Source organism: Aphis gossypii, chromosome 1, assembly GCF_020184175.1.
Source record: "Aphis gossypii isolate Hap1 chromosome 1, ASM2018417v2, whole genome shotgun sequence".
Lineage (NCBI taxonomy): Eukaryota > Metazoa > Arthropoda > Insecta > Hemiptera > Aphididae > Aphis > Aphis gossypii.
In genome coordinates this window covers 60623725-60650487 of record NC_065530.1, presented here as the reverse complement: position 1 = coordinate 60650487, position 26763 = coordinate 60623725, and the positions used below count along the sequence as shown (strand labels likewise).

At 28.3% G+C, this 26763-nt stretch overlaps 3 protein-coding genes across 7 annotated transcripts; all 3 read left to right on the top strand.

The window, feature by feature from the left end:
• The first annotated feature begins 408 nt into the window (after positions 1 to 408).
• On the top strand, positions 409 to 5162 carry LOC126549636 (alpha-taxilin-like). Of its 4 annotated transcripts, none has more exons than XM_050199412.1 (10): positions 409 to 815; positions 1850 to 1976; positions 2042 to 2332; positions 2419 to 2565; positions 2637 to 2843; positions 2933 to 3061; positions 3131 to 3289; positions 3355 to 3688; positions 3745 to 4040; positions 4763 to 5162. In XM_050199412.1, the coding sequence occupies exons 2-10, from the start codon at positions 1923 to 1925 to the stop codon at positions 4796 to 4798; spliced, it is 1653 nt and encodes a 550-aa protein (XP_050055369.1). In that variant the 5' UTR covers positions 409 to 815; positions 1850 to 1922; the 3' UTR covers positions 4799 to 5162. The 4 variants fall into 4 exon arrangements, with proteins under 4 accessions (XP_050055369.1, XP_050055373.1, XP_050055385.1 ...); XM_050199416.1 differs by having other exon boundaries at positions 409 to 932; XM_050199428.1 differs by having other exon boundaries at positions 410 to 815; positions 2637 to 2831.
• Positions 5163 to 6347: 1185 nt separating this feature from the next.
• Positions 6348 to 18457, top strand: LOC126549646 (prostaglandin D2 receptor-like). Of its 2 annotated transcripts, none has more exons than XM_050199456.1 (5): positions 6348 to 6533; positions 10528 to 11076; positions 15946 to 16135; positions 16876 to 17093; positions 17920 to 18457. In XM_050199456.1, exons 2-5 carry the CDS (start codon positions 10648 to 10650, stop codon positions 18169 to 18171), a joined length of 1089 nt encoding a protein of 362 aa, XP_050055413.1. In that variant the 5' UTR covers positions 6348 to 6533; positions 10528 to 10647; the 3' UTR covers positions 18172 to 18457. The 2 variants fall into 2 exon arrangements, with proteins under 2 accessions (XP_050055413.1, XP_050055404.1); XM_050199447.1 differs by having other exon boundaries at positions 6349 to 6533; positions 10542 to 11076.
• A 2777-nt stretch (positions 18458 to 21234) lies between these two features.
• LOC114129634 (melanopsin-B-like) lies at positions 21235 to 25789 on the top strand. The gene is made up of 4 exons (XM_050199488.1): positions 21235 to 21720; positions 23780 to 23963; positions 24834 to 25051; positions 25412 to 25789. The coding sequence occupies exons 1-4, from the start codon at positions 21310 to 21312 to the stop codon at positions 25652 to 25654; spliced, it is 1056 nt and encodes a 351-aa protein (XP_050055445.1). The 5' UTR covers positions 21235 to 21309; the 3' UTR covers positions 25655 to 25789.
• Positions 25790 to 26763: the final 974 nt, after the last annotated feature.

Below are 26763 nucleotides of genomic sequence, written 5' to 3'. Positions count from 1 at the left end.
TTCAATAACTCAAGTTAAAAGTGTTTAGCACTCCCCATAAAAAAATCCTGGCTACGCCTCTGGCCATAAGACTACAGTCGTGTCATAATATCGTATATTAAGTTGGCTCTGTAATACCTCGAGGCTAAGGGTACAGTCTAAAATTATGCTATAATAAAAATGTATTCAATCAGTCAATTCAATACAGTTCCAGCCTTTAGGCCTAACGATCCATACAGTAATAATTTACAATCGGATATTATGAGTATTTGACTTTCGAAAAAAGGCGGTAACGGTGTACAGTGTGACCATATCGCGGACTGGTATCTTGGGCACCTTCGCGCCGGTTCACGATTCTCGTCCGCCACCGGGGACTAGTCGCCGCGGCTACCGCAGCAGCAGAGCTGCTCTAGTGCTCTACAGTCTACATATTGTCGACAAGTCCGATCCCCACCACCACCGCAGTCGCAGACCCTTTAGATACGCAACGCACACACGCGATCACAACATTACTGTATTATACATATATTTAAATGTATATATACTAGTAACCGTATATATATATATATATACATATTTTACACGGACCGACCGTCCCGTTTCTTCGTACGGGTCCATCCCGCACCGACCGATTACCGTTTTAGGTCATTTACAAGTGCATTATCGCCCAACGCCGTACTAGTCCGGACTTAGCATTTATTATAACGTAGCTTCTGCCGCCGCCTCTAGCCAATCGTTTGCACCGCCACCGCGCCCGTCCACGACAACGACTACGACGACGACGACGACGACAGAGTACAAACATTATCAATATCCAACGTGCTCGTGATATTTCGGTCAGTGAACGCGATACCTACCCGATAGTATTATTATTGATCATTATTATTATTATTATTGTTAATCACGATCATCCATCCCGTTTGCATCGCGCAAGTGCTCGTTCCTCGAAACTGGTAAGTCGTGTCTCCGTCCACCGAACACGCGTCTGTTTGTCACTGGCCCCTGGACCGATTTTGGGTGTTGTCGTTGGCAGCTGTTTGCCAGCACACGATACTTCCATAGTTTTGCTGGTTCGTGTAATCCGTCAGCTTATTACCCTCTCGGCTCGACGGAATCATAGTGTATCTTTCGTCGTTACACAAAACCATGTGTCCCATTTCCCTATCAATTTTGGTTACTTGTTCGCAGACAATCCACACACTCTTATAATTAATACTTAATAGTTCTATCAAATTTTATGTGTGTACAGTAATGAGTGGATAGAGTTATTTATTTTTCATAGCTTCATACGAGTGGATACCATCAGTTTATTTCTGAAACATTTTTAAAAGAACTAATAAAAATATATAGGTACAATCTAAAATTGAACCTATATCGTGTTACTGTTGTTTTTATTAATACCTACATTACTACCACCAACTCTGTTGAGAAATATTTTATATTTAAAAGTATATTTAAATAGTTCTAACTACAATATTATAAAGTTACAACACTATCATTTTCAATTAATTTCCGTGAGAATAGCTCAGTTGTATTATTAATATAATATCTTGCTGTTGCATTCAGCTTTAGCAATTTGACTTTACTCACTTTTCCACTGTGCATGTTATTTCTTTACAAAATGCTGCGTTTTCATTGAAATAATATTCAGATAATCAGTACTGTCCATTTACATTTAGAAATATTTTATGATTAAATCTCATATTATAATCATTTACATGTACCTTATAATCAAGAATTGATTAATAATGTATATAATATGTAGGACATTCAATGTTGTCAAGCGTATTGTTAAAGCATCTTTAAGACCCCAATTAGTATTCTTGTTAATATAATATAAAATTATAATAACTAATATTTTTTCTTACAGTTTAAGAACATTTGAATAGATGCCCTATTGAAGTTCATTGTAACATAAAAAATACTTAGTTAATTTTATTGACATGGAGACTACATCTACCGTGTCAGAAGAACCTTCTGTTGATAAGACTACTCAGGTTAGTATATTTATTTAAAGTTTCTATTGTAACTAATTTTATATTGATCATAATTTATTTTACAGCAAAATAATCAAAAAGATACATCGTGTGTATCTAGTACAGTTACAGAATCTTTGCCCAAACAAGCAGATGTTGCTGATAGCACATCTGTAGCCACTCAAGCTTCAGAGTTAGATATAGCAGATTCAAATCATCCGTCTAATGAAAAGAACCGTAAAAAAAAAGATCGTCATTTAGCTCAAGCATTGAAAACTGTTTTGAATAGTATGAATTCTTTAAATACACCAGAAGAAAAATTAGCAGCATTATGTATTAAGTATGCAGATCTTATGGAAGAAAACACTAAGCTAAAAGTAAATAAAATTTTAAAAATAGAAGTAGCAACATTCATTTTTTTTTAAATATATTAATTTTTGGTTTTTAATTCTATGTATATTAGACTGCTTATAAACAAACTGAAAAAAGGGTATCTCAAGCATTAACAGAACGTGATATAGTCAGAGGTGAAATGAATAAAGCAGTTATGACAAGAAGTCGATTGGAGAGTTTGTGTAGGGAATTGCAGAAACAAAATAAAGCAATAAGAGTAATAATTTGATTTCTTTATATATTATTTAATATTTTTAATTTATTAATAAAATTTGTTTTTTTTTTCAGGAAGAGAGTCTGAAACGTGTTAAAGAAGCTGAAGATAAACGCATGGAAATGACAAATAAATTTCAAAACACATTAAGTGAAATAGCTTCAGTAATGCAACAAAATAGTGAGAAAAACAACAAGCTTCGAGATGATAATATGGATATGTCTTCTAGGCTTAAGAATGTGTGTGAACAATATGAGCTTAGAGAACAGGTAAATGGCGCTGTAAGCACATACAAGTTTATTATTATTATTTTTGTACAGTTTTAACTAGGAATTAATTCTTAGTATAGAATACTTGTTAATTGTTGTAGCAAGTAGTTAAGTTAGCTAAACAAATTGAGCTTGAGACTCAATTATGTGATGCTAAGCTGGCCAAAGCAAATATGGAAATCAGTGTAGAACGAGAAACTATTTTAAATGAGAAGACTCATTTATTAAAGGTTTGTATTTTTGAGTTTAATTTAAATTTATTAAAATTAATTTCATAAAATAATTTTCATTTTCAAAAGGAAATACGACTCTATCAAACCAGAATTGAGGAAATGCAAAATACTGAAATAGACTTGCGAAACCAAATTTCCCTGTATAATGAAAAATACGAAGAATTTCAAAATGCTCTAGCACGAAGCAATAAAGTTTTTGCTGGATTTAAAGGAGACATGGAATTAGTGAGTAACAAAAAATTAATTATTTATAAGCTTTATTTGTAATGAATATATTTTTTTATACATAGATGTCAAAAAAAATAGTTAAACAAGAAAAAGAGTCTGCTAGTTGGAAAATGCGTTATGAGCGCTGTCAGCAACTTTTAGATGAAATGACCACTGAACGTACTAGAATGATAAGTGATTTATCTGTAGCAACTCGACAATTGAGTACCTTACAAAAATTATGTCGAACTCTTCACTCTGAACGACAGGCACTTTTATCTAAGTTGGAACATGGTAAAAAAATTCCCGATTTGCCATCAGATGTTACATCTGGGGAAATAGTTGAACGCATGACGGAGGCCGGCATGTGTGCAATGGCGGAATGGTTTACACGCTCAGAAAATACAAAATCTAAACGTAAATAAGTCTAAAGTTTTCCTCAATTTTGTACTTATGTCATTATCGCATTTCAGCGGATCAAATAAAAGAGATACTACAGTCAAAAGCAATGCTACAGTCAATTATTGAAACTTCTCTATTTTCCAAGGACTCAGCTGAGCAGCCACCTCTTACAAATGGAGAAGAAATGTCGCCAGAATCACCTTCATCATCTCAATCACCTACGTCAGATGAACCTGCCTATGATACCGGTGTAAGCAGTAGTTCTTCAGTTAATGGAGATAAAGTAGAATGTGTCGTTGAAAATAATGTTGAAAATAAGTCAGTTGATGATCAAGAGTCCAAAAAGACTGACATTAAAAAGGGCAAGGTAATTATAATTATTTATCACTACACGACATTTATTTTTTAAATATTTATAATTTGTTCTTTTGAAATAATAATAAATATATAATTTAAAATTTAATTTTAATATAATTGTGCATATAAGATGTATCTTTTATAGTTATAAATAAAAGATCATGTATGTATGTCATGTTGTACTTCCTTAGAGTTTTTGGATAAATATATGTTAAAATCTTAGTGTCAGTGTAGTATAATAATATCAATAGTTTGATACAAATTTTTATAAATAATTGTAATATATTACTGTGATAATGACAAACAACAATTCTGCTGTGAGATGTAATATAGTTATAATGGAAATATTTTTTTAAAGTGGATAAAAAATATCAAAAAAAATTTATATAATCTTTATAAAAAAATAAATATATTGTGCAACACTTTCAATATATTCTAATTTAATCATAATTTTTAAATTAAATAAATTCTTGTTTTCTTATAAAGTTGTTAATTAATAATATTTAAATTTGAAAACTATAGTATGAATTTAACTAATACTTCTTTAAATTGACGTGTCGTGCTTTGTTTACCATTCATCAAAAATTCCTAAAATGCGTATTGAACTTTACTATCTACAAAAAAAAAAAAAAACTAACCTGTGTATCTTACACAATGCCAAATGTAAAAATAAATCTACTGTACATTACTCACCTGACTGCTATATATAATTTTGTCAATTGAATGTTTCAGGAAACTCAATCGAAACGGAAGGCTAAGAAAACGTAGTAATTTTTGTCTTTATTTTAACACGTAGTAGTTCACTAATACTAAATTTATGAGTTGAAACTGCCAACTGTATTTGTGAAACAGTGGATGTTTCTTATAAGCAAAATTTTTATTGTTATTTTATTTTCAAGTCATTATTTATCTAAAGATTATTACCTGTAAACGGTTTTAATTTTGGATTAAATTAAGCTATATATTGAATACATGAAAACAAACATTTTATTATTAATTATTATAATGGTATTTATTTATACATTGTAATTATTGTAATATCTATCATCATTTATTTATATAGCTTTGCCAATTTTGCTTTTATCATAAAATAAAAAACAAATAATAAAGAATATTATTTAAACAAAACAAACTTATTTTATTTTTTTTTCAAATTAATAATCTTGTATTTTTAAATGTTGCCAAAAACAATATTAGACTATGATACGTGGAAATAGTATCTGTTATATTTTATTGAATAAACTCGAATTGTAAAAATTGTCCTTGAACTATTTTCCTTTTCAGTATTCACTTTAACTTATCTATTTTAAATTTTAAACTTCTCATTTATATCTAGTTTAAATTATTACCTATCTATTATTAATATTGGCGATTTAACAAAAAACGAGTTCATTTTGTCAAACTAAAAAAAATTATAACACGTCTAGTAGCTTATTCAGATGTGGTCAAAGGAAAAAAACGACATTGTTTCTTGGTTTATTATTTAAAATTATAAATTGACATAATTTGTCTCAAGGTCATGGGGCGATATCTGTCTTATTATTGAATTAATTATATCATTACCTATTGTAATTTTAACAGAATGTTAGAAGAGAAAGATAACCATAATTATCTAATGAATTAATTTAGTTATGTCATAACTCATAATACCTTTATAATTCAATTACTTGAAAGTGGTAAAAATTAACTTTATATTTTCATGGATCATATTAAATTTCATCTGTGTAATTATTTATTATTGTATTCTCTTAGAAAGATATTTTTTTTAGCTGTTCTAGCTAATGCTTAATAGTATCACATCACCCTCCCCGTGAACTTACATAAGTTGCTAAGCTAAGCATAATTATGTTGTAATTAAAATTTTCTTGTACTTTTGAAGATTTTAAATTTATAATTTAATTTTATCTTTATTGATTAATATCCTCGTTATAGTATTTCATTCACAATAAATGGATTCATTATGAATAATAATCAAAAAAAAAAAAAATAGTATTTATTGGAAGATTTAAATATATGTATATAAATATTAAATAATTTATTCATACATTCCATTTTATGAATCACTATTATAATATTAGCTGTTCGATAAAAATATGCACAATAGTATTATAATATAAATCTATTAATAAATTATAACGTTTGTATTTAATATAATTGTAGTTTTATTTGTTACGTATAAAGATTAGTACCTTTATAATATATTATATATCATACATAACTATTACCAGAGAGCAGAGACTATATTATTATTATTATTATGATATTATTATAGTCTGTGCCAAGATTTAAGATATTATACAAAATAATGTAGTATATTTTAAATCGTGGTCTGTGCTATTACTGTTATCACATTCAAACTTTCGTGCTTATCAATTATTTTTTATCACTATAAACTCAAGGAAATAAACGCAGTCTTAAAATACTATGGATTAAAATATCAGTATATCACGCACAAGTGCACAACCGAAGTACTGCGTAGTGGTGACTTATGGCGAGGTCTTAGGTATGAAAATTGAAAAATTCATTTGTTGTATTTATATATTTATATAATATGTTATATATCTCTTTTATTGTACTAAATATATAGTTATTATTACGCGTTTGGATTTGTGTCAAGTATTATGTATTAAGGTAAAAACTAGAGTTCAAAAGTTTGTGTACCTAAATAGAATATAGGGAAGGGAATTAAATAATTTGTTAAATACACTTTTAAAAATTCTAAAAGATACTTAGATACCTAAGTACCTAACTATACAATCAGCTCAGATTTATACTACAATACTTTTTTTTAACATAAATTTGCTATTTTTAAAATTTTTTTTTTTATACATAATTTAATTAAATTTATTATATGTGAATGCAATAATATAAATGACGCTATTAAATTACGAAGGATTATTTATCATTGAAAATTTCAAAAACCTAAGGATATACATAATATACAGCACATTTCATTATTAAATTCAATATAAATTCATTATTGTTAGGTATTATTATTATTATAATACTATTGTAAGTATTCATTAAAACAATATAATTTAAGGTTATCGATGTATGAATGAACTATTTATAAATTCGTAATGATTTCACGAATAATTTACATTTTAAATTGTGTTGTGTATATAGTAAATATTTAAATACTTTTTGGACTATAACCCATAAGTACTCCATATGTAGGTATCTACCTAAATTATTCGTAAGTAACATTATTTTCTTAGAAATATTTTAAAAATCATACAGACATAAGCATTTTGATTCAAACTTCTAAACTATTAAGGTAGGTATCTAAAAAAAATATAAAAGGACTGCAATGATGGAAAATAAAATTTATTGGAGATAATATAAAATAGGTAAGCTAGTGGGCAAGGTGGATATATATTCAATTTTCATATATATCCATCTTGCTAGTGGGTACCTCTCTACTGTACAGTGTACATTAGGTGTTAACTAGGTTATGATTATTATACGGGTGTGTTAAGTTTGAATTCAATGATGTATTATTGTAAGCGAAATACAATAATGAACGGTGACGGTATATTAGCCTATAAGTCACTTTAAGTATATTTCATGTTATTATCGTAAAATATTTTACTTTTATCAACATTTAACTTATACAACGCAAAACATAATTACGCCTATCCATTTACTACCGTAAACCAGTTACCAGTATGAATAGATTCGTAACATACACATAAATGGAATATTTTAAAATGAATAAAAAATGTTATTGCATATAGCAAAATTCATAGTAATATAATGTGCGTATAATTTTCAAGTTTCCCCGAGTATTATTTTTAAATTATAACAAAATAATGAAAATCGTTATTTATCGGTTAAAATTTCAACTTGAAATATCCATGAAAAATAATTGTACATGCATTTTTTAGATTTTATGGTTTGAGCATGAACTACTTTTAATGAATCTTGTTTTAAATTTTCAAGACTTAGATATTAAATTAATGTTTTTATGAACTTTCCAACAATAATATAGTTTATGTTAAATAAAAGTAATGGGCATTTTTAATTTTCACTTCTTTAAAGTAGAATCTAGTTCAAAAACACCCTCAAAGTTAAAATCGATAAATTTTTTGACTACTTATGGTGTAACACAGGCACAAAAAATAACAACTCAAATTATTGTTAAATCAATACATTTATCGCTCCACTTAGAATCTAATGTACCAAACTGAATATATCTCTAGATTGGGTTATGTGAAAATTGAGGCATTTAAATATAAAAATATAATTAATGAATTATAAACATTATAAAATATTAGCATACTCACCAACATTTTAAAAATGGTTGTAAGCCAAAATAATTAAATGAATAATAATAATAATATATTTTTGGAGTGTTAGCCAGTTCACCTCATAGTGCATCCTGCATAATTTAAAATGAACTGAGATGTACTCAAAATATGACCTATTTTCTTGGAATACTTTTGTGAAACTCTTTTTCAGTGTATTGCAGGGTGCATAGAGTTAGTAATGAAATTGAAAACAATTGATCATTGTGAAATCTGAATAATAATTTTATTAGTTAATGAATTAAATTAAAATTGAAATACTTACATTAGTGAATTTCTATAATATTTGAGTCAAAAATATTATAACTGTAACCATTATATCTATACGTAGGTATAGTTTTATTACATTAAATATTTTTATAGATTAAATTTATTTATGGTATATAGATATTATGTTCTACAGACTAGTGACTACACGCAAGAGCACCTAAAAATGTACATTTTTTATTTTACATGAAATTTTAAATAATTACGCCATCAACTATGTCCAGTTAATTAATTGTACCTATCCTAAAAAAAAAGTACAAAAAATGCACTTTTAAAAGTCAAAAATTAGGTACTTCCCATGACATAATCATTTAATTTATTGATATTCGGATTTCGGATATTCCTCCTTATGTCTGTAGTTTTCAAACTGTTTTATCAAAAACATCCTTTTGTATTTATTAAATATCTTAAATAAATTTACCTACAGCTTAGAACAATAAGTTATAATATAATTTTTATTTTATACAGTTATAAGTTAGGTAAGTATATGTATCCATAATACAAACATAAAGTTTTAATATCAAATAAAATAAACCAAATACTTTCGTAAATAGTTTAGTAAATATGTATAAATAAAAAATAATTATATAATATGAAAAGGTAAATGGGTAATAACTAATAGTGAGGGTAAGCTGTATACACATTCACATAGGTGGTTATCCACAAAAATAGATAGGTATCTAAAATGTATTGTTTAATTTAAATAACAAATTATTAAATATTTTGTACACACCAAATGTCGAACTACCTATTTAAAAAAATGATAGGTTACCACAAAGATCAATTTAGACAAAAAATACAAATAATAAGAATAATAAAACTGTTGGAATAATATTGTGTGTAGAAAAAAATAGTACAACGTAGATTTAGCGTCTTATTAAAATAATTATTTTATTGAAATGTTAGCTTAACTATTACCATCGCGCGGGGCGTCGCGAGGGGGGGTAATAGGGGGGTGCACTTTCACCCCTCCCTGACTTTTCAAAAAAATAAAATTGTATTATATAATATAATATTCATAACATCAAATAATAATAAATACAGTGTACTCTCGATTATCCGCGAGTGGATTATCTGTAGTCTTCCGCGGAATCATCTACTTATCATATGTATACAACAATTATAAAATTTAAAATATTTTTGTAATATTATATAAATTTTTAAATTAAAAAAAAACATGCTCTAATTTAATTTTCCTTTAATACTATTCAAAATTACATGCTTTAATTTTCGTTTGAATTTTAACTTAGCGGATTATCTGCGGAATTCGCTTATCTGTGGATTCCAAGCCATCCTATTTCGCCAATAATCGAGCGTACACTGTAATAATAATAATAACTTATAATATTATTTAATAGAATAGAATAAAATTAGAAATCAGCGTACCTATACCATGCACGATGCACCCCCCTGATAAAAATTCTGGCGGCGCCAATGCCTGTCACCTATGTAGGTATATATGATAATCAATATAGTTTAAAAAGTTTTTCAATTTTCAACTTTGAAAGTGGTTACTTTTATACTACATTTATCAAATTTGTGCCATAGAAAAAATACTGGCAGTTATTAATCTCGATCTTTCTAGAATATAGTCATATAGATAGCTGATAGGTATCTACTTTTTTAAAGCACATAGTAAATAAAACTAAATTTCTATATTATTATTTTCAATTTATTGTAAGCGCTCGTTCGTTCGTAGGTATAGATATCGTTATAGTGTAACCATTAACCAATAATAGTATATATACGCGATTACGACGAAAACGATCAGAAAATAAATGTGTTTTTAATACAAATAATATTATATATGTTCATATACCAAATGACGCGCATACGTCTATACCTATATAATATAGACATTTATATATATCATATAATATATAATTGGTCAATCAATTTCGTCTTTACATTATTAATGCGTAGTTCCGCGTTTATAGTCTGAGACCAGGGACCGTGGGCGTCGAGCAAACAGTACGCCGCTGTGCAACTGCGCGCGCAAAACGCGTCCGCGGCACACTGCTCACAGAACGCGACTGCGATTCGATGGAGCCGGCCGTGGCGAACGCGACCGCGTCGTTATCGTCGGCCGTCGCGACGACAGCTTCCGCGCTTCCGGTCCCGTCCGCCGCCCGTTTGCCGAGTCCCTTCGTCCAGACAGCCTTTACCGGGCTGTCCGCGTTCGGCATACTGGGCAACCTGTTGGCGCTGTTCGTACTGTACCGGGCCCGGTCGGGCGGCAACCGCAAACACGTGTTCATGTTGCGGTGCCTGGCCACCAACGATCTGATCGTGCTCGTCGGCAGGGTGGTACACATGTTCGTCAACGTCAGGTGGCCGTACACCAAGAAGACCGTCTGGTCGTGCCGGATCAGCGTCCTGTGGCGGTTCTTCGGGCTGAACTCCGGGTGCGTGGCTCTCATGATGGCCGTCGAACGCTGGCTGGCGCTCACCAAACCGTTTTTTTACAGAAAGGTGCGTACCTACTCATAATAATGTGTCGTTTACTATCGTCGCTCGCAGTCTTAACTCTCGACGGTGATAGGGTCGCGCAAACAGTTAAGTCGCGTCTGTCGCGTGAGTCAAAAAGTCCAGGTCGGTCCGACTAGCGGCGGTAGACCGTCCAAGACGGTCGTTAGTAAACCGTACCACGAATTACAATGGAATTTAGATACCGCGCGATACTGTGCGTCTGTGATGTATAGCTGGAACGTTAGGAACACAACGCGAAAGTGAAGGCGTGTTGTTGTGATGGCGGACGACGACGACGTAGCTGTGGACCTGCAGGATTTATAGATATAAAGTTAAAAAATACTTATTGTATATATAATATATTATAACGTTTGTAATAGTTGTATACATCAAAAAATGAGATGGGCAATGTACCTACCTATACGATCAATGTAGTTACTCAATGAATATGCGTGATAAGAAAAACTTAAAGTCCATCTATATATAGTCAGTCTATATAGATATAGATCATCTATATCTATAAAAATACTATCAGTGATTGTATTCGATGTATTAATTTTGTTTTGGAAGTAAAACGTGTGTACGTTTTCGTGATTCAAAATGTTATTATAACGTTGAAGTTGAAAAACTTTTGGGTTAATCGTTATTTAGAGTTAAAGAATCGTGCGACTTTTGTGTTTATCGTAAAGTTAGAATTTAATTTTGGATAAATTATATTTTTGCAACTGATTATTCTATAAAAACATTAGTAAAAATTAGATTTTAATAATATGCACCAGTGGATACTGCTAATCTATTTATTTTATACGTGTTAGAGTCTTGACTTTTTGATGGTTGCTCTTCAATACATAGCTTTTGTGCACAAGTTAATTAATAGTTAATTACCTTTTTTTAGAGTTCCTTAACAGGATACACTTTGAAATTTCAGGTTTAAATGGAAATAATCGTCTTTCTTTGTACTTACTATAATGTTCAACAAAATATATAATTACATTTTGTCTTGAATACCATCTATTAAATGATAAAAATATGATAATATTTTTATGGATTCACGTATAAAATTTAAAAAAAGGTGGGCACATGAGTATAGTAGGTGTTGAGTAAGCCACTGAGATGGATCATGGATATGTTAAATTTGAATTCAATGATATATTATTGTGAATAAATATGAATTTTAAAAGAAGATATATATCACTAATTATATTAAATTATAAACATTTTTATATTTTTTCGATGTAGTTATTAGGTAAAGTAATTTATTTTACAATTAGTAGTAGGTATAGAATGTCGTATTATTTTTTGCTGAAAGCGTTACATATTTTGGAAATATCATGTGTTATAGTAAATATTAAATGTAAATGTTTCATATTTTTACTAATTTCATAATGTTATTTGGGCTTATAATATTCTAGTGGGTAGATAATATCTTTTTGTAATAATTATCACTCATGATAGCCGACGATAGCGATCGTACGGCTAGTATTATACCTATTATATGTATAATGTTTTTACTAATCAGTCATCGCTCAAAAATTGTACAACCGCCCATTAACGAATACACTGTATATTTACGTTGGGAAATGAATTATAAATAAAATAAGTTTACTTAAATCCATTAATTAATCGAACAAATATATTGGTGCATGATGTATTAAAGTACCTAGGTAAATAAAAAAAAAAACATTTTAATCTAGATAGTAGATGTTATCACTTTCTAACTTAGTTCAAAAATGCTGTATACACATGAAGTTCAATTAATTTTGTATAATTGCTTGCAAATATTTAATGAATATAATGGAACTTTGATAACTTTGGAAGGGAAAAAAATTCGGTCTTTATTTTACCAGAAAATACAAGATTTTCTTTAATAAAATATTTAAAAAAGTATCCTATAGCAATAATTTGAGTATTAATAGTATAATTAGTACTATTATAAAATTATAGTTCATATAGCACTATTTTAAGAAAAAATCGGCTTTTTTTTTTATTGTTTTTTATATTGCAGATAATAATATATTTTGACCTTCATATAAATTTACTAATAATGTATGGTAGATAAAAATTAATTTAATATCGGCTATTAATCTATTAAATTTATAAATCGTGCTTTTGAACATTACATAAAGATTAGGTTGGTCTACTATAATCGTTATTTATATTGTATAATATTTATGTTGTATTCATATCATGTCACGTTTTTCTCGAAATGGACTACGTTTTCATACATTTTATGAAATGGAACCGTGTATTCTCCACTTCACGTAATTATGGATACATGAATCATATTTAACGAAACTTGTTCCATTATTTGGATGTTCATATAGTGAATTCAAAAACTTTAAATTTTATAGACAAGTTATGGTGTACATAGACACAAATAAAAAATACAGATCATTGTACATTTAATACATTTATTACTCCGTTTACAATCTAAAAAAACCTACAGTTTTAAAAAAAATATTTTTAATTTTAACTTAATTAGTTATTTTTAAATAAACTAACAAAAGCAGTTATTTTTATAGACAATTAAACTAGTATTTGCGTTGATTAGAAAATTAACTTACTAGTGAAGTTAAAAATTAAAAAAAAAAAAAATTTTACTAGTTAACGAGTGGGCGATAAAGTTTATCCATAGCGCTTTTATGTCCAAACGAGTATATTCTACGCCCTACAGACAGGATTTCTCTATAATATATGCTGACAATAAAAATTAAATTAAATTAAATTTGTAAGATTATTTATAAAAGGTTTAGTTTATTATTCAGTTCACTAAGTAATATAAAATAAAATATCCTTGGTGCATTACAGAGGTGAAAGTAAGAAGTTTCCTGCAGTTTATCAAAAAAAATCGGGAAAAGCCACAAAAAAGTGACCGAAAAACGGGAATTTTTATGCAAAAACAGTTTTCGACAAAACTGACAAAATCGATTTTTTTTATATAGTTGTAACTAAAAAACAAATTCCTGTAAATACTTGAAATTTTCACCAAATGTTTATATTAGGTAACGTTATTTATACACGGTTAAATTTTAAAAATATTCTGACATTTTTTGAGCTATTTTTAGACAACTGAAGTTTTCGATTTTTCTAAGTATTTTTTTTTTTTTTTGAAATGTCATTTAAAAAAATTGAAAATTTAATACGAGGTTTTTTATAAGTTGTAATTATTTTACTGTATTATTGTAGGAAAAAAATTATAAATTATTAGTCACAATTAAAATATTTCTATTTTTCCTTGTCCTTTTTGTCCTTGTTCGCTAATGAAAAATTACTTTTCAGCTATGTTGAAACAATAATTTATGTTTTATTTTTTTATTTCTAATCTTAAAATAGGTATATAAAGTTTATTATTTTAATTTAGGACAAACAAAATTTATTATGAAGTATAGTTATATATTCCTGTTGAATTGAATTGAATTAATGAAATAACTTACTGATACTAAATTTTGAATAATAGATTAGGAATGTACCTACCTACTTCGCCGAAGCTATATGTTTTTTTGTAAGGTAGGTACATCTCTTCTTATACTATAGGTGAAATATAAATTTATTATTTTTATAATTTTTTTTTTTTTTTAGTCTTAAGACATTTATTTATTTATATATTAACAATAATTAAGGTGTTTTGGACTCAACGGTTTTGGTACATATGTCTATGCTGTGCTGAGTGCTTCCTTATATGTAACTACTAACTAACCTAACCCTCTTTTCCTATATATAAGGTCCACGACTTGGCCACTGCCCTATTGTTGTGTGCTTCAAAAGTTGTTGTCTCCGTAGGTGCAATTTGTGTGGGCTCGTATGATGATAACGGCTACTACCATATACGTTGAAACCCGGATATTCACGAACTACAGCTTAATAATTATGATTTTGATTATACACTTGCACATCTTGATTTGTAAGGTGGGTCTAAGAATTATTGTGAAACAACATGTTTTATAAATACATACATGGCTCTTAGAATTTATAATATTTTGGTATTCTACTACAATAAACTTTTATACTTATAAACACACGTACATGTATTGAACGATTTTATAGAAAAATGAAAACTGTAGGAAAAAACTGGTAAGTTGAATTATTTTCAAAAATCGACTGAGCAATTTTGATTTAAAAAAATACCTAAAAATGATATTGCATTTGTCTGTCATTTATGATATAACTGATAAGAGTTGTCAACATAAAAAGTATATCCTTTAATTTAATATAACCTCATTAACCTCTAATAAATTTTAGACATAGTATTTGAGTTATTTTAGTTATATGTTTAATAAAGAACAAATATTTTTAAAGAATCTTATAAGTAAGTACTTCAAAATATGACCAGACACAATTATTATAGTGTCGCAGTATATTTATTTTGTTACTATTAAAATATGAATGTTTAGAATGATTTTTTATTCGATTAGGTTTTATAAATTATTTGTTTCGATATATATAGTTTTGTATTAGTTAATTGTTATTTATATTTATACTGAATAAAATATTTCCATATTTTAAAGTATAGATACTGATATGTTCGTATTTACATTCATGTGCATTTTTATTTGTATAGGTCCTAAAAAACAAGCTTATATTATTTATAGATACGTTATGAATGAATAAAATAATTTAGTAATAAATAATTTTAGGTGTACGATGTTATTTTGTAATAATTGTTTATTTTTAGGTAGCTAATTCCTATACCTAGACTTATTTAAAAACAAAATTATAGATATTATTATAATTATTAGATACAAAATTGACGCAACCAAATGAAGGCACCAAATAAAATAGTATAAACTGCATACATTTTCTACAAGTCATAATTTTCATCATAAAATAAATTTAACCAAATTGATATTAATTGTAAAATTAATATGATTTCAGCATTTTAGCCTTCAATTACTCAAAGGAATGATGGCTATACTTTGTTTAGAAATACTGTGTTTAATGTGCGCACCGTACTTTGGATTTGGATATGGTCGTTACTGGGATGAGAAATCGTCAACGTGTGTGAGTTATAGGAATGCCAAAAAGCCTTTGGACGTACTTCACGTTTACGTTTATTTAGGTCATGGTAAGTAAGTTACCTTAACTGGCTTATTTCTTGGCCATAGGTCATATAATTAATTAAAAATATTCAAACAGTATAAAAAAATAACACATGGTTTGATATTATATGTAAAACTAAATTAATTCACTACCTTATTTTTGTATAATATACATGAAGTTAGGTTAGGTTAGGTTACCTACCAGAAATACATTTGAAACTTATTATATGACCATATCATACGCAAGGTTATAATAAATAATAATTTGTTATACTCTAGATATTATATTGCAATTTATAGTGTAAATAACCTAAGTTAATGTCTTACCAAAAGTAACATAAATATTATTTATAATATGATCGTTTGTAAACTATATATTCAAATGCAAATAAAAATAAATAAGTTTTATTGATTACAGCTAGGCAGGGGTTAAGCCTAGCATTTTACATAATAAAATAATCAAAATATTTACATTTTTAAGCTATTTAAAGTTTTGAGAACTTTTTAAAATTTTTTTTCAAAAATGGTCGATAAGTATACTTTTACTCTTTTAAAAATCGTATTAATTTATTACAAGGTTCCTCATAAGTAATGGATCTTATTATTTTGAGAAATGTCGAAAAAATCATGGAAATTTACAAATTAAATTTTAGTTTTAAATTCATAAAGCTATATTTTTTATATCTAAGATTTTAAAATATAATACGAGATTTTTATAATTTTTTTAATCCATAATAAAAATCATTTTTATTTTATTTTACTATAGGCGTATTTGTATGTTTTGCGATAGTCTATACGAACATAGCTGTTATGAAAGCCTTATGTATGAAGAATAGTTCTCACAACCAGCATACCGTGACAATTAGACGCACCAACCGAGAATCTTCATTGACTTGCAACACGGCTTCCAAAGAAGAAAGAAAATTCGGTTGGCTCATGTTTTTTCTGTGCATCACGTTTCTCACTTGTTGGGTTCCGCAAATGGTAAATACAATAATAAATTAAAAGATAAATGTTGAGAATATTGTTGACATTGCAGTTGGGTATTTAAACTTACTAACTGAGACAACTGAGTGTTAGTAGTTAGTATATTAGTATTAATCTAATGTAAAGTGTATGCATTTTTTCAAACAATATTATTGTAAAAGGTCCGGAGCGCCGAGCGATGAACTGAAAAATTACTTATAAAAATGTAATAAACAACATTGTAAAAACAAACTTTTGACAACAGAATGGACCGAAATTTGTTCGGTTAGTTTATTAAGTTTTCGTTGATAGAAGTGGTCTACCCTTAAGGAACTGTGCGTTTACTGACTGTGTTTGTGCTTCGTACCGGCATTTATAGTCACAGACTCACAGACGCTGCGGTGAAAGGCAACATTAGGAAAAATCTAACATTACACAGAGGTTAGAGATACATGGCTGTGTTGAGTTGAATCCATTGTCATATTGAGTGACTGTGGTACCGGTGGCGATTGTCGTCTTCATCCGTGTAGATTGTTGTTCCTCACGATGTAGGTATTTATTTTGATTTTGCTGGTGCTTCGTTGATCGGTTGCGATTGCTAACTAATTAGTATTTGTACTTGTAACCCAATATAAGTGCTGTTATAGTTTATCCCGAAATTTATGTATATTGTATAGCAACTTGCTATTAAAGTTGAAAATCTCATCTAATCTCGAGGAATTTATTGAAATCGAACTAAAAGTTTTTGAAATCAGCAGTTAGGTATATCTAACTACTAACTACTTTACTATAGTAAAAAAACCTCATTTAATATTTATTTATTCGTTTATGTGTTCCATGGCAGATATCAATACCGTTATCCAGGTTCGTCGAGGATGAGTCGAATATTCGGCCGTTTATTATCACTACAGATATGTTGTTGGCTATACATTTTACGCTTAACCCATATCTGTACGTGCTCCAGAATTGGAAGTTAGTTAAGATGATCTGCTTGCGGTCAAATATCAAAGAGAATGGTACTGCTAGCAGCGGAAGCGCAAGTCTTAGTAGTTCCATGAGAACAACGGAGGAAGTATTATCAGAGCGACCGCTCTGATTGCGATGTATGACGGCTGAAGACTACTGCTGACTTGTATACCTATTTGAGCATAACTTCATAGTAATATATAATTGTAATGTCTCTTTATATTTATATATTTATGTACGAAAATATATATATTCGAGTATATCGTATATATATCGTACAACTATATGCTTTACGTCATTTACGATGATATTATTATATTAATATTTTTCATTTTTGGAAAACTACCAGCGAATGTGCTTGTAATTATTGACAAATATATTATGTACATAATATATAATAATTATTACATGTAAGACATTTTTTTTTTTCATTTTTACAAGATATTTACAAATTAACAATCTATTTACGAAACTATAAGCAAATGTGAAATGAAGAAAGTATTTTTGAATATTTTTCAAAAAAGTAGCCTTCCAAAGATAGCTCTGTCTATTTAAAATACCTAGGAGATTATATATTAAACCATTTATGTTTAAGATGTCTACAAAAATTACTGAAAATTTTGCATAATCGCATATGAAACAAATTTTTAAAGCTTTGTGTTTGGAATTTGGAAGGCACTTGGAATAATTTTAAATTTAATTCAATCTACTCTTTAAACTTTCCAGATAACATTTCTAGAAGAACAATTTCTGAAACTTTCATAAAACTGGTTGAAAATTGTTTGATTCTGCAATAAGCTACCAAATTATGGACATTGCTTTTTTTCGTAAGTTTGAATAGCAAATAATAAATTAAATATTATTTTCTTTTATTTAAAAATAATCCCATAGCAAATCTTGCTGGGTCATATAGTTTATTAGCATTTTTTTTTAAAATTTTATTTCCATATACTTACATAAAAATACAATTTTATTTTCATGAATTTAAAACGAATTTCATATATTAATCAATCTATAGAAATTTGCTATAGTATAATAAGTTGAATATCTGAATTCTCAATTGGTTTCGAGATTCAATGAATCTACTAAAAGTAGATAACTTTATCGTTGGACCAGTAGTTTTTAAAATTAACCGTTAAATTGTAAAAATACTCATTTATAAATAATAATACATTCACAATAATTGAAAACTATATAAAAAAGAAATTGTTTATTTTATTTCTAGACTTAATGCCAAACTTATCTTATGAATTATTTATTAAAAGTTTGCTATTTTATAGATTTTAGTTAATTATTATGTCCCTGTAAAGATTCCAACATTTTACCTTAATATCATAACATTATATCTGAAGAGATTTATGTCCGTAGACGGGTTTCGATGCAAAAACTGATGGTTATTGCTGGTGAGAGAGTGAGATAGGGAGTAGAGTCCTGGGCCCCATAATTCCTGTTCCAGCCTGTTCAGCTGGACGTTCAAACTAATCATTTTGTTTAATCATTAGCAAATTTTGATAAACTAAAAGTATACAATAATATAACAGTCCACCAATAACGTTGAAAACAAAACTTATTATTGTTTTCTTCGAACAAATAGAACAATTTTTAATTTAATTAATTTACTCAATACCTAGTCGTTAAAACGTAAACAACCACCGTTTGCTTATTTCGAAGCAATAAATATTTGTTTGACACAGTTTACTTTATAAATTATCTTAAAAATGTACTTTTTTATAATTATATAGTATTGGATTAAAATATATGATATGAGATAAGATTGTACATGTACAGTTGGAATTAGTTTTTATTTTGTGCATGTTAATTATTGTGCTATGCGCTATGGGTTATTTCAACGATATTTCGTCGATAACGACTGACTTTGATATAATAATAATAAATTGTATTACATAGATATAATACTATACGTTAGATAAAATTTTTACGTATTTCTTGTTATGAAAAGCTCACATAAACATGGTGTTCCGAAATCGTCGCATGTAAATAGGTAAAACAAAACATGGCAGTCAAAATGTTATTATTTGATACTTGGTTATTAGTAACTAGTAAGAATTGTGTGTGTGTTTATAGTTAATTTTGTGTTTTGGAAATGCATTAGTTATGGAAAGTTATATATAAAAATCCAGTGCATAAAATAGAAGAGAAAACGAAGCAAAGAAAGGTAAGCTATCATTTGGACTATTTTAAATATATCGGTATTTTAAATATCCCTTCTCTGAGTTACCGATAAGCAGGTTGTGAGTCCGGTTCCAGTACCATATGAATTGGAATGTTATAGGAATAACACAATTATATTTTACAGAATTAGTATTAATTCAAGTAAGTCCATTCATAATGAGTACGTGATAATTTTACAGAACAATTTACTTCCGCGTCCCAGGTACAGCCATTATGTAGATATATTAATATAGGACTTATATATCCTTACCTATATTATAGGTAATCTTGATTTCATCATTAGTCTTATCTTAAAATTTCTATATGCTGCAATTTCAAATAGATATTTTTAATTTTCATATTATTATCTTAGATAGTGTTATGGAATACGTCATAACAGTTTTATCCGAACAAAGGATTATCTTAATATTTAACATTTTCCAGAGATTGATCGAATAAAAAAATTATAAAAGACCAATTTCAGGAAAAAGCTGTTGAGCTGGTAAAACAATTCCCAAAAAACTTAGAAAAAGAGTTTACAAATTAATTTCAAAGTTTATAATATATTCAGACATCTTTAGCGAAAATTACTTACTTTGGGATCTTTTGATATTCCGAATGCAATCAAAACTTTAAATCTGAATTTTTTATTTTCTATCCTTACTTGTAGCTCTCCGAATATTTATAAAAATTTTAAATTCTTGCTATAATATTAAATGCAGAACGCTCTCTCTCTCAGTATACTTAAAAGGGATAAGGCCATGAGGAATCATAAGCTCTTGGTCCTACAAAAGTTTTCACCGCGGTGCTAGTAATTGAACAGTACACTTCCTAATTTGTTTATTAATTTAAGTATCGTAGGTACACCACTATTACGACGATAACCATAATATAATATATAATTGAAGGGTGTGCGGGAATAACGTGCTATGTACCAATTCGTAAATTGTTCAGTAACGACTAAAAACGAAAAATGTATAATGTAGCACGTTATTGCCGCCCACCCTTCAATTAGTAAACAAAAATTGTCATTGTTACATTATTATTATGTACCTGGTGACGTATTTAGTCACGCACAAAACGCAAAGGCTATTCGATGGAGCTCTCCTCGGCAAATGTTACCACGCTGCTCTTGCCGACGTCGACGGCGATTCCAATCAACACACTGAGCGTTAACGAAACTCTATTTTATATCGGATTGGCCGTGATCGGCATAGTCGGCAACCTGCTGGAGCTGTTCATACTGTACCGGACCCGATCGAGCAGCAACCAGAAACACGTCTTCATGTTGCGATGTATGGCTACCAACGATTTGATCATGGTCGTCGCTTTGTTGGTCCAAGTATGTGTGAACTTCAAAAGGCCGGACTACATGAGGAACCATGTGTGGTCGTGTCGGCTTCGCGTCGTGTGGCGGTTCTTCATGTTGTACTCGGGGTGTTTGGCCATGGTGATGGCCATCGAACGCTGGGTAGCGCTCACCAAGCCGTTTTTTTTTTACCAAAATGTGAGTATTCGTAAACCGATGCAGATTGAAACTTAATCTCGACCTCAATGGTCTAAAACCCCAAGTGGGGTTAAGTTATATATATATATATATATATATAGTTAAGAATAGTATATTAGCAGTTTAATGTTAAAAAAGTGTGTGTACTACTTGCGCATATTTGAAATGAAACTTCTTTCGTGAAAGCAGCTAGATTGAATACTATTGTTTGGATAAGGAATAAGAATAGAAATAAAATTTTTTTAGAACGACATAGAATACTATTTAGATAAAAACATTATAGATTCGAATAGCACTAAAATATAGTTATTAGCACTATTGGTTGTAAAGTTAGTATTGGAAAACATAGTTATTGGCACATGATTTTTAATTAATTTTCTTCAATTGTTCATAGCCATAGGATAGCATACATGTTATTACTGTTACTTGGCTATTCTTCATTGATTATTTATGGTTAAGTTAAAAACAAAATTAAATAGGTAGTTTAATTCAGCTGCTATATTATCTGTAGAAAATATAGATGATTTTTCCAAACATTATGATGAATATATAAAGTATAAGAAAATAAATGTATATATTTAATAAGATAATATGATAAACGAATAGGTATGGTATAATACAACATCATTATCGATTAAGTTATTTCAATTTATAAATTATGTTCAAAATATATATACTAATAGGTATTTAACCCTTTCAGACCCGACAAAAATTGTTCAGATTTTAATATTTTTTGTTACCATAGTGAACCAATGTCACTTATAGAGGACATACTCCTAAGTCCGTCAAAAATTAAATTTTTTTTTTTTTTTAACGATTTATTTTTATTAGAGTCCATAGTAAAAGGAATATGCAAAAAAAAAAAATTTTTGTGGTAGAAGTTAATTTCTGTCTGAAAGGGTTAAGTACATTAAATTTGATATTACATAATTAAAACATAATAATAGATATAAACCTAAATCCAGAAAATTAAAAGTAGGCATCTATGTATACATTATTTTACTATACATATTGCAAATAATAATAAATATTAATATTATTTTATTTCTAAAATATTAAAACTTAATATATCACCACAGAATAGAATAATCACTATTGGGTGTATCTAAGAATTTTATACTTTTAAGGTAAAAAAAAACAACAAAAATTAGAACAATTTATTTGAAAGTTATAGCTTCGAATAGGAATAATAGTTATAAATTAACTATATTATACATAATTTATACAAATTATATAATTGGCACACCATGTCAGTGGTGTATTTAGGATTTTGTCTAGGGGAGATAAGTAGATTGGAAAATATATAATTTCCTCGGCAGGGAGGGATACACTCATCATCACCACTGTTTCTCAAAAATGTTGAGAATTTATATACTTATTATCAATAAGTAGGTACTTACACATAAATATATAAATTTGTATTCAATTTTTTTTTGTAAATTTATTATTTTTAGGTAGGTATATAATTTTTTATAAAATGGAGAAAACCATAAGAATACAATATTTAGTACTTATTGATAAATATACAAAATTATATGTACCTAAGACGAAAACAGTAAATGTGAAGAATACAGAACAATTAGCCTCATAAAACATGCTTCTAAGATTCTCACAAAAATAATTTATAAAAGAATAAAGTCAAAGATAAATGAAAATTTAGCTGAAGACCAATTTGGTTTCAGAAAAAATGGACGGAAAAAATAAAAATGTTGAGGTTTTCATGAGAATGAATATTTAAAAATTAATATGGTATACACTAAAATTGAGAAGAAAAGCATGGATCGGACACGTAATAAGAAATAGTTCTTAGACAACCACCACATTAATAGAGGAAAAAATCGAAAGAAAACCGGAAGAAGAAGGTCTAGAACTCCATTTCTGAAGCAGGCGATGGAAGATACCGAAATAGGAATTTATTGGTACTTGAAGACGATTATAAGTGACAGATATAAGCGAAGAAAGACATAAATAATCATTCAACCAATCTTCGGACTGAAAATAAATATATATAAATTAAATTAAAGTATATGTACTAATTATAGAAACCATATGATTCCAGAATATCAGTCTTCGTCAACTTAAACTAATGGTGGTCATACTTTGGTTTGGAGAATTTTGTTTAGTATGTGCCCCAATCTTTGGATTTGGTCTGTATTGGGATGAAAAATTGTCGTTATGTGTGCGTTACCGGTATGCCAAAAAGCCTTTGGACGTACTATACGCTTACTTATATTTCTGTCATGGTAAGTAGGTAGCCTTATCTGACTTAAATAGATAATCTTTAAAAGGGGTTAAAAATTAATTAAAAATATATAAATAATATAAAAATAACAAATGACTTGTCAATACTAAAAAGAAAATTAATTTAAACTTTAATTTCAATAAAATATAGTTACCTACCAGAAATAATTATTTATTATACTATAAATAATATATTGTGACTTATTGTGTATTCTAATTTAATTTCTTGACAAAAGTAACATACAACTTTTTTAAATGATTTTTAATTTAGATCTTGAATTTTATTTAACATTATATGATTTATTGTAAACCACATAATATTAGATAACACAAGCAAAAATAAACAATAATATTATTAATGTTTAAAAATAGAAATTAAACTGAGCATTAAAAATAAGATATGTAAATAGGTTTGAATTTTTTACAATTTACTTGAAAATTCAAAAAAGTATAGCAACTATTAAAATTTAATATTCTTAGCTGGGCAATTAACGTATACATTTTTAAATAATGATTTTTCTTAGAAGTAGTGTCAATAGTTGATCCTTTCGGCTTTCCTTCACTTTTTAAGTCTAGTACAAATTGTGAACTTATTTATTTATTGTATTATTTTGGGTATTCACATTGAAAATATCTTTTATAAATTAATAAAAAATATGTATATCTTATATCTAATATAAAAGTTATTTTAATTTTTGTGCTATTTATAATCTCAAGAAATATTTGATTTTTAATTTGTTATCAATTTATATAACTCTGTGATAAAAATATTTTTAACTATTAATAATTTATTTTAGATTATTTTAGATATTTAGATTCCTTATAATTATTTCAGTCCATAAAAAAATAAAAACGTCTATTTTTTTTTTTAGGAGTATTTTTATGTTCTACAATAGCTTACACGAACTTGGCCGTTATGAAAGCTCTATGTATGAAGGATAGCCTTCAAAATACGCACAACGGGACAATGAGACGTTCCAACCGAGAATCGTCATTGACTTTCAACACGATAACGAAAGAAGAAAGATCGTTTGGAAGGCTCATGTTTTTGCTGTGTGTCGCGTTTGTTACATGTTGGGTCCCGCAAATGGTAAATTCTACTGCTTCCTATAATAAATATTATACACAAAGGTAGTGCGATGTTAGACTTAAACATTTATATTTGTGATCCACTATATTACAATACATTATTGGAATGTATATTGTATATAATTTATTTTTTTCTTTGGAAAACATAATTTTATATTATAATATTCCACTTGCTGTTGATGCTGAAAATAGAAGCTAAAATCGTTCACTTAGTCCTGAGGAATTTATATATAATTTTATTAAAACTCTATCGGTAGTTTTTCTGGCAGTTATGTAATAAAAAACTTATTTATTTATTTTAAATATTTATAATTTATTTATGTTGCAAATTGTATTATTTTTTACGTTTTTTTTTTGACAGATATCGATACCGTTGACCAGATTTGTCGAGGACGAGTCGAGGGTTCTGCCGTTCACCATCGCCGGGGACATACTTCTGGCTATACACTTCCCGCTGGATCCATTTTTATACGTTCTGCAGCAATGGACATTAGTAAAATCAGTATGCTTTAGTGAGTTAAGACCGAAGAACAAAGAAAATGCAAACGACGGTAGAATTTCCATGAGAACAACAGACGAAGTGTTCTCGCAGCAGCAGTTCTGATTGCAATATGCGACAATCTAACCTAATGTTAAATAAGATAAAAAAAAGTTTATATAGGTTTTTAATCTGTTATTAAATAATTTTAATGTGCTAAAACGATTAGAATTTAAAAAATCTTATTTTTCTTTAGTTCAACAGGGTTTGATTTGTTGATAATGGTCGAATTGCCCTTATTTTAGTTGGATTTAAAAAAAAAATAGATAATGGCTGAACTGTATTTGAGCTCAAAAAGGATATTTCAACAAAAATATTATGCATTTAAAAGGGTTAAACGTTTAGAAAACACTTATATCCCTTTCCACTTACAGGCTTAGGTCTGACAAAGGTCTCAATCACCAGTGTGGTTCAAAATGATTGTTTTAAGATAACATTATGTTAATATAATATGGCAATGTAACACACAAAGCCGTAAGGAAGATAAAACAACAGATAAAAATGTTAAGAATCTAGTGTTTGAAGAGTCTAATTAATTCATTATGCATTAACTCAATAACCAATTAATTACTTTGTTTCATGTTCTAAACAACTATAACACACTGAGGCAAGTGCATAAAAGTATTTAGACACAAATGACCAAATTAAGGAGATCTGTGTAGGCAATCAAATTAACTCCTTTTTAACGATACCTACGGTTGAAAAAGTAAACAACGCTTATCACTTCTGATAGGGTAAAAAGGTTAGGCAAAAGAACACGACTATTGTTTGGCCTTTGTAACATACAGAATACAATACAATAATTATTCGTTTCTCAAGAAATAAGGATAATCAACTCAAACTTAAGGGGAGAGCAAATTAAAATTATTAAATGAACAAGATGTCTTGGAAATCAAAAAATTAGAATTAACAATGGCAGATCTTAAAATAATACTATTGATCAGTTCATTAAAATCCATGAAGTTAAAACGAAACCTGTAAAAGTTCCGTAACACTTGGCGTATTGATACTTGGAAAAACAGTCAAGAAGGTTACTCAGATTTCTTACTTAAATCAATAATTCAAGTTAATACCACTTTTTTTATTGTAGTTAAAAATGTATGAACATTGTTGTATAGGTAGTTAAGAATTGATATTTAATACAAGGTTTTTTAAAAGTTTGAATTACATTAATT